The 17,947-nt window shown below is 37.6% G+C and overlaps 1 protein-coding gene across 12 annotated transcripts in view; it reads right to left on the bottom strand.

Moving 5' to 3' along the window:
- Positions 1-17,947, bottom strand: part of NSD1 (nuclear receptor binding SET domain protein 1) — a 139,862-nt gene that overhangs the window by 39,832 nt on the left and 82,083 nt on the right. For all 12 annotated transcript variants that reach the window (XR_014057081.1, XR_014057080.1, XM_081501912.1 and 9 more), the window contains 6 exons: positions 16,770-16,894; positions 14,276-14,546; positions 13,088-13,197; positions 5,836-5,911; positions 3,407-3,525; positions 2,323-2,466 (listed from right to left, as the gene is read on the bottom strand). Coding sequence is in view for 10 of the 12 variants with exons in the window: in XM_081501912.1 (XP_081358038.1) it covers positions 2,323-2,466; positions 3,407-3,525; positions 5,836-5,911; positions 13,088-13,197; positions 14,276-14,546; positions 16,770-16,894 (845 nt within the window). In the remaining 2 variants the exon portion in view is untranslated. The remainder of the gene's footprint in view (positions 1-2,322; positions 2,467-3,406; positions 3,526-5,835; positions 5,912-13,087; positions 13,198-14,275; positions 14,547-16,769; positions 16,895-17,947) is intronic.

The following is a 17,947-nucleotide window of genomic DNA, read 5'->3' as shown; positions in this document are numbered from 1 at the left end:
AGCACAGGTCCCTATGACTACACGAAAAATGAATTGAAGAGGGGAAGCAGAGATAATCAAAGAGGCTACTGCAATCATTCAAGCAAGAAATACTGCCCAGTTGGATTGGAGTCACAACAGTCCAGAAGGGCTCTGGTTGACATCTGAACAACCCTTGAGATACATCAAGAACCATATGAGAGAGATCACCTTTCTAAATTAATCTCATCTAAAGCAGGGTGTCAATGATGATAGTGTTTTAGGAAATAAAAATCTGACTTTGTTGCTTTGAAAACATTTAAAGAGTTATGAAAATTCTGGGAATTCCAAAATATTTGTTACATCTCTCTTTTTCCCCCATAGTGATTTTCCACTTGTTTGCCTAGAGTAATATCAGCAGAAAAATGCTAAAAATGAAAAAATTCTTATTTTGTAAGACAAGAAAAGGGGAAAGATGGCTAGGCAAGTTTAATATTTTCAAGAACCTAAAGAAACAGAACAGGTCTTGGCCACCTAACATTAAAGTTTAAATAAGCAAGCAAGGAGAAAAGCTTTGGGAATAAAGGGCCAGAGGCAGCCAGGAATTAAGACGGGAACCGCAAAAGATCCTGAACCAGTATCACATGTTTGGCCCTCCCATCATCTACTATTCACACAAATCCACCTTCATCACTCAAAGAGGAAAACTTCAAGTATACTATGTACTTAAGAATAAATTTTTCAAATTAACCAGATATTACAGACTAACCCTTTAATTGGGATGACCATGTAATTCATCTTTCCAATTGGGATACCAGAACATGAAAGAAGGTGCTGTTAATAAGTAAATTACACAAGCACAACAGATTGAAACAAAGACTGATCCAAACAAATCAGGACCACAGGGTTATGATATCTTATATTATATAACATTTTGGTGGGTTTAAGTCTTTGAGGACTAACATTAGGAGCAGGACTGAAAATAATCAACAAAAAACAAACTGAGTTAAAATTATATTGGCCTTAATAACAATATTTTATACCTGGAGTAATTTTATTTTTTAGAAGTTTCAATTAGGAAAAAAGACACTAATATTTTCAACTTTCTATATGCAAGTTTTAAAGCATTTACAAGGGTAAATTAAGACTGTGAAAAGAGAAGATAACCAAAGCATCCATTTAATGACTCTATTCCCAAGTAAGATAAAGGCATTTGACATTAAAATGGCATCACATTTCACAGAAAAGCAAGACAACGTAGCAGTTAAGGCTCAAAACCCAGATTGCCTGGGTTTGATTCCTGGCTTCACAAAGTGACTACAAGCAAGCTATTTAACACCCAGTCCCTCAATTTCCTTATACAGTGTATTAAAAAGCAAAGACATCACTTTGCCAACAAAGGTCCATATAGTCAAAGCTATGGTCTTTCCAGTAGTCATGTATGGATGTGAGAGCTGGACCATAAAGAAGGCTGAGTGCCCAAGAATTGATGCTTTTGAATTATGGTGCCGAAGACTTTTGAGAGTCCCTTGGACTGCAAGGACTCAATCCTACAAAAAAATCTATCCTGAATATTCACTGAAAGTACTGATGCTGAAGCTCCAATACTTTGACCATTTGATATGAAGAGCTGACTCACTGGAAAAGACCCTGATGCTGGGAAAGACTAAAGGCAAAAAAGAGAAGAGGGCGGCAGAGGATGAGATGGCTGGATGGCATCACTGACTCAATGGACATGAATTTGAGCAAACTCTGGGAGACAGTGAAGGATACCGCAGCCTGTGTGCTACAGTTCATGGGGTCAGAAATAGTCGGAGATGATGTGGCAACTGAACAACAAAAATGACGATAATAAAATCTTACGAGATTGTTATGATACTTAAATGATGCAGTATTCAAAAAGTGAATGTAAAAACACTTAACATATAACAAAAACACTGTATGTTTATTAAATAGATAGAAAAATACAAATGGTAGGTTCACTAAAGTATTAATAACTACTTAAGCAAACAAAACAGACCAAGAAAATCTCGAAGTGAAAATTCTCCTTGAAAAATTCCTTAGAAACCCAAAGATTCTCACATCATGAGAGGTGCAGCAAAATTACCTCTGGCTAAGCAACCACAGATTCACCTCTGCCATCTCAGATCTAACTTTAGGTTATCTACACAGAGCCAACACTATTTCACTTCTCTTTTTGTGGGGAGAGAGCAGAGTTAAAGCCTTAAAGAAGATAAGCGATTCCACTGGAATCATCGCAGAAAATTTTTATTCTAACCATGACTAAGTCATCAAGAGACGGGAGACGATTTCTCTTAAAAGATAAGCATGCAATCAAAATGCAAGTTGGCAAACATTCTCTACCTGACAGACATTCTCCTTGAGTGCAGCTCCACCTCCTCGTTCCCCCTGCAGTTTTTTAGATGCAGGCATTCCATGGTCGTTTTCTACACCCTCCTCAACAGTCTCCTTGGGGCTTGCAGCTGTCCTGTGTGTCATCAGTTCTCCCTTGCAGAGAAAAAAATAACATCCCACATCTGTATTATTGATGTCTCCGCCATCTGACCCCCTCCCTCTGGGCTGCTATTTGTCTATCCATTAAGCACTTACAGATGTTCAGCCAATCACGCGGGCGGACTGCATGCAATGTTAGTTCTAACCCTGCTGTGATTGGGCGGGTAGTGGGCGCCTCATGCCCTGCCACTAACTGCTCTGAGGCTGTTCCACTGGAACTTTTTGAGCTGTTCCATTTTAAGGTTTCACTAAGGGAGAGAAAACATTCTTAAGTTTATTTGATTACTTATTTGTCCTTCCAAGATCAGTTATTTCCTAAATAATGCCCTCCTTGGGCATTCTACTCATATTGTCCTGGAAAGAAATGCTCTGCACCATAATGTGTGATGCTGACCTGACTTGTTCTAATTCTCTCTTAACCTGAATTGGAAAGCGAGGGATAGCATCAATGACTCCAGTGATGCTCTGTAAGGAAATGGCTTTAAACCTCTTTGTTTCCTAAAAGTCACCATTTACAAACATTACTCTAAATTAAGCAGTTGGTGGTTTCAATAAATAAGCAAATAAGTTTTCCCCTTAATTGTAGCAGTCTCAATGTTTAAAGGGCAATATCCAAGTTCATTTGGATCATGTATTTTCTTGGTATTGGTGGTGCTCTCTGGTTTTAGAACAATTTTACTTCATGATGAAACAAGCTATGTATTTCATCTGACATCTAGAGCATGAGGTGTGATTTTTTAAAAAGGTCATGCCCACAGGTACCATGTGTGTTCTGACTTACTTCTACTAGAATTTTCTCCAGTATTCCTTATCACTACTAGCAGTTTCAATAGGATATTATTTTCAGGTAAACTTAAGGGAAAGAGGGGTGTGAACTCTACTGTGAAAAGAAGCTTCACTATGGAAGGTCAAAAGATGAAGAACTGAGTAATACCTCAGAGTTTGGAGTTTCTTTTGATGAGATGTCATTTTTCACTTTTTTACAATGCACCTTGGCTGTAGCATGCCTCTGTCGTTTTCGCTTCCTTGGTTTATCAAACAGCTTGGTGGTGCCTAGGACAGGACAACAGGTGTTACCTGACGGCTGATCATGTACATGTCTAAGAACTTCTATCCTTGACTAAAGGTACCTCCTAGAATTATGGAATGTCAAGAGTGAAAACCAACCTTAATTTTAATTCTCTGACTTTGTAAATGAGGAAAACAGGGGCAGAGAAAATAAAAGAGACTTACCCATTAGTATATATGTAGTTGGGGAAATGGCTGTACACATACATATATAAGTATGTATGTACGTATATATGTATGAAGTGAAGTCACTCAGTTGTGTCTGACTCTTTGCAACCCCATGGACTGTAGCCTACCAGGTTCCCTGTCCATGAGATTTTCCAGGCAAGAGTATTGGAGTGGGTTGCCATTTCCTTCTCCAGAGGATCTTCCCAACCCAGGGATTGAACCCGGGTCTCCCACATTGTAGGCAGACACTTTACCGTCTGAGCTACCAGGGAAGTATGTATATATGGGTGTATATATATGTTCTGTTTCATACAGATTAAACAGTACATGTATACATTATTAAAGTAATTCCATTTTATATGATTGAAATGAAAGACTTTCTAGTTCCAGAAAGGACTTTAATATCCTACAGATAGGGAGGAAATGCATTTAGTAGTCAGGTAAAGATAACTAAAACCAGGCCTCCAAGATTGAAGACAATAAAGTATATTACTCTCTGACTTAAGGATTAAGATAAAAAGTTGAAATGCATAAGATGTGGCTTACAGGAGGAGAGAAGAACACCTCCCTCCCCCAACCAATACATCTATCAGCCAAAAGGATATATTTACGCAGCGGTATTATAACCTTGAACATCCAACAGTATAAAATAAATGCCTAGTCTGACATATTTAGAAAATGACCTAGACTCTCCTTCAATTTATATTATACATATTTCAACTTTCTGTTATAGAAACATTAGGAGGACTCTAAAGAGGTATTTTGTAAAATGTTCCTGGATATTCAGGCTAGATATCAACATGAAGGTTGGACTTTGGAAGACTGCTTTAGAGTTCTCTTCCTGAACTGCCTGATCGAGATGGAGAAGCTCTGCTATCAAAGCAGCTGACAAACTAAGACTAAAAAGGAAGAGTCAATATGGTGGCAGAATAAAGGTTCAAATTTCTCACAAATTAAAACACTTAGATGAAACTTACACAGGATTAAGTGCAGGCAGTAGGTTTTACCAAAAGCTGAAGTACAAGTGTATATGGAAAGAGCTGACATCATTTTGAAAGTATTTTTTGTTTTAAATCAGACAAACAAATTTACCACCCGACATTATAACTGCATACAGGGTTAAAATAAGTAAATATACTGCTAAATTTGCTTGCTGAAAAACTTAATAATCACAGATCACATTTACAGAAGTGTACACTGAAGACCACAAAAAATACAATCTCCCCATAATACCTTTTGCTGATAGACCACATCTGATGCAGTGTGCTCAAATATAGGCTAATATTTCAGGAATGACACATTAATACATGGCACTGGCAGACAACATGATCAAAGGGGTAGAAAGAATTCAAATGGAGAAAAAAGAAAATACAGAGTGGATCACGAGACAGTAGTGTGGCAATACATTTGGTCAGATTTGAATATCCCAACTCTGCCAACCTCTTTCATCTTCATGTTTCTTCTACAAATAGGGATAATACAGATAACATCCCAATTCTTGTAATGCTTTAGACTGATTAAAGGTAACAGTCCTTAAGCAAAGAACCTAGTAGATACTATAACTATTACTATCTCATCTGTTATTGAAGGAAGCGCTGTCAATTCCTCCTATGGGCAGAAACAAGGTGACCAAGCAGAAGTTTCAGGAAATAGATTTAACTTTAATCCAGAAGATTCCCAAGGCCTTAGGATGCAACTATAATAAAACAGGCTCAAATGTTTAAACTCTTCTCTGACCAAGGTCACAGATGTGATAAAAGAATATAAGACTATGAAAGACTTAAGATGATTTGCAATTTCCACTTAACTCAAATTCTCTATTTCTATTCTACAGAAATAAAAAACTGAATCAAAGCCAAGAAAGTAATGAATGATGCAGTATAGAGAATTATCTAATAAGAAAAGGAACTGATTTTTCTCTGTTGTTCCTAACATTTCCTTAATGCTAACATAATTCTAATTTAACTAATTTCAGCATAAAGGTGGAAATGAATCAATACAGTTTCCTAGTGTCATTTGAAGCACATATTGAGCAAACAAGTCTTAGAACTTGCAATCTCACTCTTCTCATTAGCCGACTTCACAGTTATTTCTGTAATATATTTTTTTAAATCTCAAGATACTCACCTCCACCAAACTCTTTAGAACGAGGTGCAGCACATGATTCCGTAATGTCATTCTCCAAGTGACCAGCTTCATAACACTGTAAATAAGTAAAATGCATCATGTTTTACACGGGAGTAGAAATTAAACCCTTTATAGTATGTGCCAAAAGTTGGACTGCCTATTGACATAGATATAGAATCTTAGCTATTTTTGACAATTAAAGGAACAGCATAATAATAGAGAAACTTTGTGAGGGAAAGTATCAGAATTTTTTTTTTTTAATGCTCAAAAAAACACTTAAAATATTGTGAATTCCCTGGCAGTCTAGCGGCTGGGACTCCGCGCTTTCACTGCCAAGGGTCCCTGGTCGGGGAACTACTAATAGGATTCCGCAAGCCATGCAGCATAGCCAAAAAAAAAAAAGTCAACCTTAAACATCAAGAATAATTTACTACACATTTTACTCCCCTACTACTAATGCCTGTATCAATTAGTTCTATTCCAAGAAAATGTCTTCTCCTACAAGAATAATATTCTTCATCATGACTGTAAAAATTTAGTGGCCACAAAAGAAAATTTTAACAGATGCTATTCTTGTTATGAAGTTCCCAGAGTTTGAGGTCAAAACAACAGAAAATGCAGCTGTGAATTTCTGAATGCTTGTTATATACATTAATAAATTATAAGAATATAACTTTCCTCATGTTCAGTGTAGATCAGTCTTATAAAGTCAAATAAAATCAAAGAGCTAATGTTGGGTATCTAGTTAAAAGGAACAAAACACCAGTAGAGAAACACAAAAAATAGATGGCCTAATTTAAAGAAAAATACCATTTATATTACTTTGATAACGAATCCATACTTTGTTGTTTAACACTAACCCAAAAGTTGTGGGACAAAAATAATCAGAATGTTCCCAAAACTATAGTTAGAGAACAATACAGAAAATATTCTCATGTCTGATATCAACAACTGTGTAAGTTAAAATAGAAATAACAAGGCACATACACACAAATCACACTACATGAATAAAAACCCATCTGCTCTGCTTATAATAAAAAAGACCACAGAACTCTGTAAGTGCCTTGGAGGCTACATGAAAGATTCCATTAATTTATTTTATATGTAGCCTGGTATGGATATGTATTAAGTCAGTACACTCTTAAGGTACCAATACCTCAACAGACTATCTCTTTCTCTGAGCCACTGACTAATTCATTTATAGGAAAGATGTGGCCTGCCTGTTAACCTATGGCGTAGTCCCAAGATTGAGCTGAATCATGGTTTCAACCTGATGGTTTCAAAATACACTTCGGAGTAGCCAGAAATTTAACTGTGAAGTTGAGTAGGTCAGACAGTAGAACTGAACTTAGAGGTCACTTTTCTCCAGAGTCTGGGTCTAGCCATCACCAATAATTCTAGTTTTCACTTGTTCTAGCACCATATCTGATTCCTATCTCCCTACCAAAATACTAAAAATTCAACAGTGACAGGGTCATTAATTATATTTAATGCTTAAAGAAACCAAAAATATGAGAGAGAATTGGATAGCAATAGAGATTTTTAACTAATGGTACTAAAACAATTGTATACACACTTCAAAACTCCATCTCAAAAAATGAAGATCTACCCTGGAGAAGGAAATGGCAACCCACTCCAATATTCCTGCCTGAGAAATCCCAAGGAGAGAGAAGCCTGGTGGGCTAGAGTCCATGGTGTTGCAAAGAGTTGGACATGACTTAGGGACTAAACAATGACAACTTCAACTAAAATGACCTCATGGGCTTCACTTCCAAAGTGGGATTTTTGGATGCTAAGGGTCAGCTAGCTATCTGCTGACCCTGTGTGAGTGGGTTGTACCTCCTCATTCAACAGGTTATCATCTGCATATTTTTTTTATTTTTGGGTTTTCAGACTTTTTAATTAATTTTTTAATTGAAGTATAGTTGATTTACAATGTAGTATTAATTTCAGGTGTATAGCAAAGTGATTCAGTTGTACATAATACATAACTTTTTTCAGAATCTTTTCCCTTATAGGTTATCAGTAATACAAAATATAGAGTTGAGTTCCCTGTGCTGTACAGCAGGTCCTTGTTGGTTGTCTATTTTATATATGGTAGTGTGTATATGTTAATCGCAAACTACTTATTTATCCCTCCCCCTCCTTTCCCCTTTGGTAACTATAAGTTTATTTTCTGTGTCTCTGCGTGTTTGTTTTTTATATGTTCATTTGTATCATTTTTTTTAGATTCCACATATAATTAATATCATATGATATTTGTCTTTCTCTGGCTTACTTCACTTAGTATCATCGTCTCTAGGACCAAGCATGTTGCTGCAAATGGCACTGTTTCATTCTATAATCTGCATAGTTTTCATTCAACACACTAGTTCCAGCTTCTCAATACATCTGCAGGAGCTCAAGCAAAACAATGCAGACACTTACTGGTGTGGGGCTGAGAGAATCAAAGCGGACTCTGGGGTCTGAGTTAAAGTGACCACTGACCCAGATAAGGACTCTTCCTCCAGGCATCATGTTGCTGGTCAATGGAGGTTCCAGGATCCCCTTCATTCTTATTCAAACTATAAAGATGAATCGCCGAATCTTTCCCTGAGACCATGTGTATGAGTGTGAGTGAGTGAAGGAGTGAGTGTATAACATTAGAAGAAGATGACTGTCTTAGCCTCTTAGACCAGGACATGCTCAGCTCAGGTAGAAGAATTTGAAAAAGACCATGTTCCCACTTTGATCATTGATGGCACCCGCTCTGCCTTCCTTGGAACTGGACAAGCCTGAAAGTCCTACTGCAACGGAACCTCCAATTTTTATCGGTTTTTCTCTCTGGACAAGACATTGAAGAGCATGGGAGTTACCAGTTTTCCTGGGGTTTCCCCCCAGATCTCCTCAGAGGCCTGTTGCCCCAGAGGACAGCACCGAGCATGCCCAGGAGCAGGGGCACCTTCAGGAAGACCAGGAGCAGGAAGTGGATGCTGCCCAGCAGAGGCCTGTGGGGGACACGGGGACAGGAAATGAGTTGCCTCCCAGCTCTCTGGGGGCCTGGGTCCTGGGTTCCAATAATCTACATGAGGGTCAGCCTGGGACCCCACGGTGAAAATGGCCTTCACTCCCCCAGACTCTCCTTCATTTCTTACTGTTCTTACCCTTGCTGCTCTACTGACCAGGAAAGGACTAGTGTCCTCATAAGAAAAAGAGCTTAGAACATAGACACACACAAAGGGGAAACCACGTGATGCCACCGGGAGGAAGACGGATGTCTACAAGCTAAGGAGAGAGACCTTAGAAGAAAGGAATTCTGCTAAAACCCTGATCACAGACTCTGGCCTCCAGAGTTGTGCAAAAATTAATGTTGTGTTGCTTTGTCATGGCAGCCAAACTAATACAAATATCATCTTTCTTCACTCTTCACAGAAATTTATCGAATAAAGTCATTAATCAATTAATTTTTTTTAAAAAATGAAGATCTACACATAAAATCAAAATCATAAAATCCCTAAAGAAATCACAACAAGCACATCTTTGTGTTGATATGGTAAGCAAAGATTTCTTGAAATAAACACAAAATATAAATCATAAAAAAAAACTTTAAAAATTCCTTGTCATGAAAGATACAACTTAAAAATGAACAGGCAACAATCAGACTGAGAAAAAATATTTACAGTATATATACCTGACAACAGACTCATATTCCAAATACAAAAAGTACTCCTAAAAAGGCAACCATAGCTTCTCGGCCTTTTGGCTAAGATCAAGTGTAAAACGGCAACCATAAAAAAGCTGAACAGCCCAACCAAAAATATGTGTGCTTGAATAGTTGTTTGATAAGATATAGGAACAGTCAGTAAGCACATAATAAAGGGCTCAAAATCATTAGTCATTAGAGAATACAAATTAAAACCATAATTAGGTATCATTTCATATCCACTAGAAGGGCTAAATGACCAGTAAACAAAATGCTATTAAAGATGTGGAGCAACTAGAACTTTGATATACCGCTGGTGGGAATGTGAAGTTGTACAAGCACTATGGAGAAGTGTTTGGCATTTTCTTTAAAAGGAAAACATTTATGAGCCGGCAATCCCAACCCTAAGTATTTACAACACCAAGAAAAGTAAAAATATGTGTACACAAAAAGACTCTGAGTATATTCATACCAGCCTTATGATTAATAGCCCCAAAATGAAAACACAAATGTGCCTCAATAGGAAAAAAGAGAAGCAAACTGTACTTGAACTACTACTCAGCAATAAAAGGAAATGAACTACTGAAATAGCAACTTTGTGGATAGATCTCAATTAAGTGTGTTGAATAAAAGTAGCCAGCAAACCAAAACAAAATATATGACATTTAAGAACAAGCAAAACTGGATCTCTCCAATGGTCTGGTGGTTAAGAATTTGCCTGCCAATGTAGGGGACACAAGTTCAATCCCTGCTCCAGAAACATTCCACAGGCCACGAGGCAACGAGGCCCGTTTGCAACAACTACTGAAGTTGCAATCTGCAACTACGGAAGTCCATGCATTTGAGAGCCCATATTCTGCAACAAGAGAAGCCATCACAAGACGCCTGCACACTGCAACCAGAGAAAGCCCACTTGCAGCAATGACGACCCAGCGCAACCAGAACTCACACACGCACAAAAAAAGAACAAGCAAAACTAATCTATGGTAACAGAAGTTAGAAAATTTTGCCTCTGGAAGAGATGAGAATGGAGAATTAATGAAAGGGGGCACAAGAGAACTTCTGGGGGTAATGGATTTATATAGCATACTTAGTTTGGCTGGTACTTACATGGTATATACAACTGTCTATCAACTGACATCAAACAATTAAGATCTGTGCACTTTATTGGTGTAAATTAAATCTCAACTTAAGAAGAGTTCTGGGATACATTTGCCTATTAAAATTAAGTGTATCAACTAAATCGGCATCCAAGGTGGAGCAGTGGTAAAAAGAATCCACCTGGAAATGCAGGAGAACACTGGTTTGATCCTTGGGTCAGGAAGATCCCCTGGAGTAGAAAATGGCAACCCGCTCCAGTATTCTTGCCTGGGAAATCCAATGGACAGAGGAGCCTGGCGGGCTAGAGCCCATGGGGTCACAAAGAGAAGGACACAAGTGAGCACACACACACATCAACTAAACCATGTGTTTTCTGCCCCCTGGAGTGGGAGTGAGGACTCTTTGAACCACTGGACAGCCAAGGAAGTTCCAACTAAATCATGCTTTCTATCCTCTTAAATTTCAGATTAGAAACCTGCATTGGACAGAGCAAGGTTACACAAATTAACTTTTTTAAAATACAATTTTAAATGTTACACTCCATTTACAGTTATTATAAAACAAATTAACACTATTTTTTAAGTAACACAGTCTTAAAACCTCAAAAGTGAGGATTCGAATTTCATTTTTATTTCTTCAAATCATTAACTTACATATGTCAATTATAGCTTCCCAGATGGCAGTAGTGGTAAAGAACCTGCCTGTCAAGGCAGGAGATGTAAGAGACACAGGTTCAATCTCTCGGTTGGGAAGATCGACCCTCTGGAGAAGGAAATGGTAACCCACTCCAATATTCCTGCTTGGAGAATCCCATGGACAGAGGTACCTGGTTGGCTGCATTGCACAGGGTCACAAAGAGTTGGACATGGCTGAAACAGCTTAGCACAAAATGGGAGGAGGGGATCATTCACTTAACTTGCCTGAATTCTTACTTTCTTTTGATATTTGCAGTGCCTCACTTCTAGCAGTAAGACAACAGGCCTCCCATGACTCACCCATTAAATCTATCATCTGATTGCAAAAGTCACTTCCATGCTCAACTGAATCCCAGTTTCCCTGGCCCTTTTCCAACCATCTTGCAAAGTGGCTATAATTTGAATAATACAAGCCAGGAGAGAAAGCACTGTAGGAGATGTTCTCAGCCTTACTAGAGTATAAGGAACAACGAGAGGAGAATGAGTTGGAGACACTGTCACTGAAGGCTGCACAGACTGCAGAGAAAGTGCAGAGGGCAGGACATGAACCTAAGAAAAACTGAAAAGTCCATGTCATAAGACTGTTTTGAGAATAAAAACTAAAGTACATAAAATGGCTTTTTAAATAACATATTAATAAAAACATAAATAAATTTTACATTTACTGGTAGGTGACTAACAAAATCAAGGGGACTTAATATAGGACTAAAGATTAGAAGTTTGCTAGGGCTAAGAAAAGAATTCCAGAAACTCAACTTATTTATGACTTGATTACAATCTTATTTTTTCTTTAAGGAAAAAGAATTTATAAAAACAGGAAATCTGGGGGTTTCTCTGGTGGTCCAGTGGTTAAGAATCTGCCTTGCAGTGCTGGAAAGTTCGATTTCTGGTCAGAGAACTAAGATGCTACATGCCGCAGAGCAACGGACGCGTCAGCACTGAGCCCAAGCGCAAACACTAGTCTGTCCACAACTACTGTAAGACCTGATGCAACCAGATAAACGTATATATATTTAAAAACAGGAAATCTATGGATCCTACAACTGAAACTTTAACATATACTTATCCCCCAAATACAAAGAGAACAGGATATATCCTAAGGAATCAATATCCAGTTATTATCCATTATAGAATTAGAAAATAATTTTCTATTTCTAACTACTATAGAATTATGCCTTCTTGGCTAATGGGAACCAAGTTCGCAAAACTGAAGATGAAATGTTTCTGCCTGGATTATAGTTGAGGAGGGTCTTTTCTGAGGTATTATGCAGACAGTGAGTGCAATGGCATTAACTTAAAGTGGACTGTAGAGACAGAAGTGAAGTAGAAATCAGGTAAGAGGTTTTGAGCCCAGAAAAGAAATTACAACAAATACAAACTTTACTCAATTGTAAAGGCTTGGGAGGGAGGTGGAAGGGGGGTTCTGGAAGGGGAAAACATGTACACCCATGGTGGATCATGTCAATGTATGGCAAAACAAATACAATATTGTAAAGTTAAAAAATAGAAAATAAACTAATTTTAAAAAAAATTGTAAAGGCTTTTTTCATTTTCATTTGAAAATAAAATCTAAAACCAACTGATACATATGTCCATACAAATGCAAAATGGTCTCTTAATGTGGAATCTCTCAGATCAACCACATATATTGTGACATTCTAGAATTTCTATGTACATGTGCATTGATGTTATAGGTATTACTAAAAGATTTGTTTTTAAAAGCCCCTATTTTCTGGATGCAACCCTATTTTAGAATTGACTAAAATTAACATACCTTTTTAGTAAGGCCAAGATCCCCTTTCTTGGGCATAAATCCAGGGTCTAAATCATTGGATTCAAGAAGTTTCTTAGTTGGTTTTCTCTGACGCTTACTTTCATAATTTCCTGAAATGCATGTATCTTTTCATTAGATGATTTAGAAACTGGGCACAAGCTGATTTTTTAAAAAACCTATATATCATGCAAAAATTAGTCATCCTATTTTTTTGTTTTTCTCATGATATTCTGGGAAGAGACGGGGTAAAAATTAAATTATTCTAAAATGTTAGTTAACGTAAAACAAAATAAGAAAATACACAAATTAATGTGAGGCTGTTCTTATGTCAATGTGTGTGTATACATACACACACACACACACACACACACACATGCTTTTTAAATCATAAATGAACTAAGGGAGAAATCGAAAGGGCAGAACTGCTTTTAGAGCCATCAACTGGTGGTAAGAAAAAAAGGAGAAGTGAATTCAACAGAGCCGGAATTCTGGGCATAAATGGACCAAGAGTAGAACTTTTGTTCTATTCCTAAATAAGTAGAGACACTTACTTACTTTATAGGACTGCTCTTAAGAATTATATAAAACAGCCAAATAACAGTTTGGTGCATATGGGGAATGAACTGCTAACTATCTTTACTATTCTTTTTGATTCTGTCTTATTTGATTCTGCACAACTGGGATACCTTTCTAAAGAATAACATCGCAAGCAACTGTTGGGAATTTAAGAAAGTTACATGCAGAATTTTCCTTGGCTGTCTACAATACTCAATAGTCAGTATTATAAAAATTATAAAATTAAAAACAACTTCCCAAGTAACACAAAGATTGGTAAAATCAGTATCTGAAGTATAATTTTTATGTGTTTACCCAACTAGTATGCAGTGCTCTTCCCCAAAATCCTAGTCTGAGTGCTGATTCACACTGTGGTTGATCAACAATTATGAAGAGTAATAACAGTGTAAGGAGCCTAGTTTTTTTTTTTTTATAATATGTCTTCCTGACAGTACATCACAAATTTATGATCAGTAACTGTATCCATTAGCCAGTACTATAAGGATTTCCCAGGATCAAAGTGGATAGTTTGTTGTACACAGATACACTACTGGCTTTCCATCAAAACATACTAAAATCTCCTGCGTCCTCTAAGTACACCCACTTACATACTGAGACCCACACCCATCTTACCTGGTGCTTTAACTAGCAATTCCTCAGACTCAAGGGCAGGCCGTGGAGAGACTTCCGGAGCCACAGGCACAGATAAGGTCAGCTGTGGCAACTCAGCATGTCCACCTCCAAGTTCTGACTGAGCCAAGGGCCCTTCCAAAAATGGAGCCTCCCTTTCAAGAACTGGAGGCTCTTCTTTGGTTGAAATCAAAGAATTCTCATCCACCTGTTTGTTCTGAGCACTAGATCGACATCGGGCTAAAAGGCTTTCCTCTTCACAGCGGGAACTTACCTAAGAACAAAAGATAAACGTGCAACCCATAGGCCAAAATTGTAGTAATTCAAGTGTTAAAAAGAATAATGCACTTATAAAAGAATGAAACTCTGACACATGCTACAAATGGAAGAAATCTGAAGACATAACACTAACTGAAATGAGCAGACAGAAAATGACAAATATTGTATGATTTCACTTATATGAGGTACCTAGAATAGGAAAATTCACAGAGACAAAAAAATACAATGGTGGTTGCCAGGGGTTAAAGGAAGGGGGAAGTGGAAACATTTTAACAGGTACTGAGTTTCAGTTTGGGAACATGAAAAAGTTCTAAAGACAATGATGGCATACTTAATGCCACAGAATTTTACACTTAAAAAATGGTCAGGGACTTCCCTGGTGGCACAGTTGGATAAGAATCTGCCAGTGCAGGAGACACGGGTTCAATCCCAGGTCTGGGAAGATTCCACATGACAGAGCAACTAAGCCTGCCCGGCAACACTAACGAGCCCGTGTTTGAGAGGCCGCACACTGTAACTACTGAAGCTGGCACGCCTAGAGCCTGTGCTGCACAACAAGACAAGCTACCACAATGAGAAGCCTATGCACCACAACAAAGTGTACCCCCTACTTGCCGCAACTAGAGAAAGCCCATGTGTAGCAAAGAAGAGCCAGTACAGCCAAAAACAAACAACAGATAAAAACTGGGAGGAAAAAAGGTTAAAATGATCAATTTTATGTTATATATATATATATATATATATATTTCACTAATTTTTAAAGGGTAAAAACGTCATTGACAGATATGACAAAAACGACAAAATGATCTCAGGAACAACAGAATGATCTCGGTTCATTTCCAAAGCAAATCATTCAACATCACAGTGACTGAGAAACACTAAAGCTATAAAAATTCATTAAGGCCATAGTGATGATCTAAAAAAAAGAAAAAAAAAGATTCCCTAAAGTGAAAGTGTTAGTTTCTCTGTCGTGTCCGACTATTTGAGACCCCATGGACTGTAGCCCGTCAGGCTCCTCTGTCCATGTAACTCTCCTGGTAAAGATACTGGAGTGGGTTGGCCATTTCCTTCTCCAAAAGATTCCCTAATGTGTCATCAATAAAAGCAGCTAATAATAAACTTCCAATGTTGAATTGATACATTAATGGGAAAGAAATATACCCATTTCTATGCTATAAAATGAGAGATTGCCAGATTTAATACAGGCAGAAGAAATAATAAAATCTGAAAGTCTTCATTTTGTAACCTCAAATGAAATTACTGATATAGACAAGGAATTATAATTGATTAAAAAAAAATCAGGGAAATAGCTGATGGGAAACAGGATATTCTGTTGGAGTCAAATTAATTATACATGTACCGTTGCTTGATCAAAAGAGGTGAAGCATAACTCAAACCAGAGAGATCAGTTAATCACCATTTTGAGCTAGTGGAGGTTAAATACTTTCTAATGTCATGAAACAGCTATGATGCAATCTAGCCAAAATGTTTAACTTGAATCTATCAAAATGTTAGTTAAAACTACCACTTAACAGGGAACCTAGAAGCAATTGCAAATTGAGAAGGGAAATACTCTAAATATGTCACTCTCATAACTTACATAGGGTCATGAAAGCGGGGGACTGTCCTGGATTTAAGTGATTTAAGAAATACAACAACAAGATATAAAGTGTAGTCCTGGACTGGATCTTGTTTCAGATAAATTAAATGTAAAGGTTAGGAAATAACTGGGGAAATCTGAACAAGGATTTGTTATTAGATTTTTAGAGATGCATGTTATCTAGGGAAACACAGTCAAAATATCTCTAATTTACTTTAAGATACTTTGAGTTTCAAGCAATTCAAGTGAAAAATAAAGCAAATAAGTACTGCAACATTTGTTGAGAGAATCAGGTTCAAGCTATCATTTTTATATTATTTGTATTATTTTTACTAAATATTTTATCATAGTAATACTCCTAAATCATTAAAATCATTTCAAAAGCAAAAGGGGAAAATATACACACACACACTATATACACATAGTATGTAAAATCATTTATACATTTTCTGTGTAACTAGTATATGCTAAATACTATGCCAGAAACTGGAAATAAAAAGCTAAAAACAAGATTCCAGTTAAGGAAACTATTGTCGTGAAGATAAAACATGATATTGAAGGCAAAATTGCAGTATCCTAAAAGGACTGATAAAAGATTGTTGAAATGTTGGAATATACCTTGTGCACCTGTTCCTGTGTCTTCTTTTGTTTTTTCTTAGGAGCAAATATCTGATCATATTCTTCTGTATACTCCAGAAGCCACTTGCTTGGCTTCCTAAGGCGTTTCTTCTCTGTTCGCACAGCTAAAAGAGGAGGCACAAATTCAGTATTAAACAAAAAGTTAGAGAGAAATCCAATGTTTTCATATAACCATCTCTGCATTCCCAAAGGAAAAGAAATAGGAAATTCACAAAAAAATCATGGTTTAAGCTCCAAGAGGGTAAAATGATTTGCTATGGTTTATCCTATTCAAAAATTGGGAGGAAGGAAGACCTTTGTTGCTCTATCCACAAATACAAACAGCCCACCTAATCTTAAGGAAATTAAACTGAAACCAATCCTATAGCGGCTTCCCTGGTGGCTCAGATGGTAAAGAATCCGCCTGCAATGCAGGATACCTGGATTTGATCCCTGGGTCAGGAAGATCCCCTGGAGCAGGGCATGCCCACCCACTCCAGTGTTCTTGCCTGGAGAATCCCAGGGACAGAGGAGCCTGGCAGGCTACAGTCCATGGGGTCACAAAGAGTAGGACATGACTGAGTAAGTAAGCACAGTGTAGCACACAGTGTCCTACAGTGACAGAGCTAATAATACAATACAGATTCTAAATCAGGCAAATTCATAAAGAACACCATGTAGCATCTCTCTTAAAGGGGTTCCCAAGGTAGTTCAATGGTAAAGAATCCACCTGTCAATGCAGGAGACATGGGTTTGATCCCCGGGTTGGGAAGATGCCCTAGAGAAGGAAGTGGCAACCCACTCCAGTGTTCTTGCCTGGGAAATCCCATGGACAGAGGAGACTGGTGGGAGACAGTCCATAGAGTTGCAAAAGAGTCACACAATTTAGTGACTAAACAACAACTTCTCTCTGGATTATGCAGAATATTAGATGACTATCCAGATAGAATATTTACCCAATCAGTACTACAACATGAATTTCAAAAGCATTTCACACATACTTTCTATCACAGCTGTGAAAAGTTTCATTTTCAGTTCAGTTCAGCTGCTCAGTCGTGTCCGACTCTTTGCGACCTCATGAACCGCAGCACGCCAGGCCTCCCTGTCCATCACCAACTCCCGGAGTCCACCCAAACCCATGTCCATCGAGTCAGTGATGCCATCCAACCATCTCATCC

This window comes from Giraffa tippelskirchi, chromosome 6, assembly GCF_054371585.1.
Source record: "Giraffa tippelskirchi isolate mGirTip1 chromosome 6, T2T-mGirTip1v1.2.pri, whole genome shotgun sequence".
Taxonomy (NCBI): Eukaryota; Metazoa; Chordata; class Mammalia; order Artiodactyla; family Giraffidae; genus Giraffa; species Giraffa tippelskirchi.
This window is presented reverse-complemented; position numbering and strand designations above follow the sequence as displayed.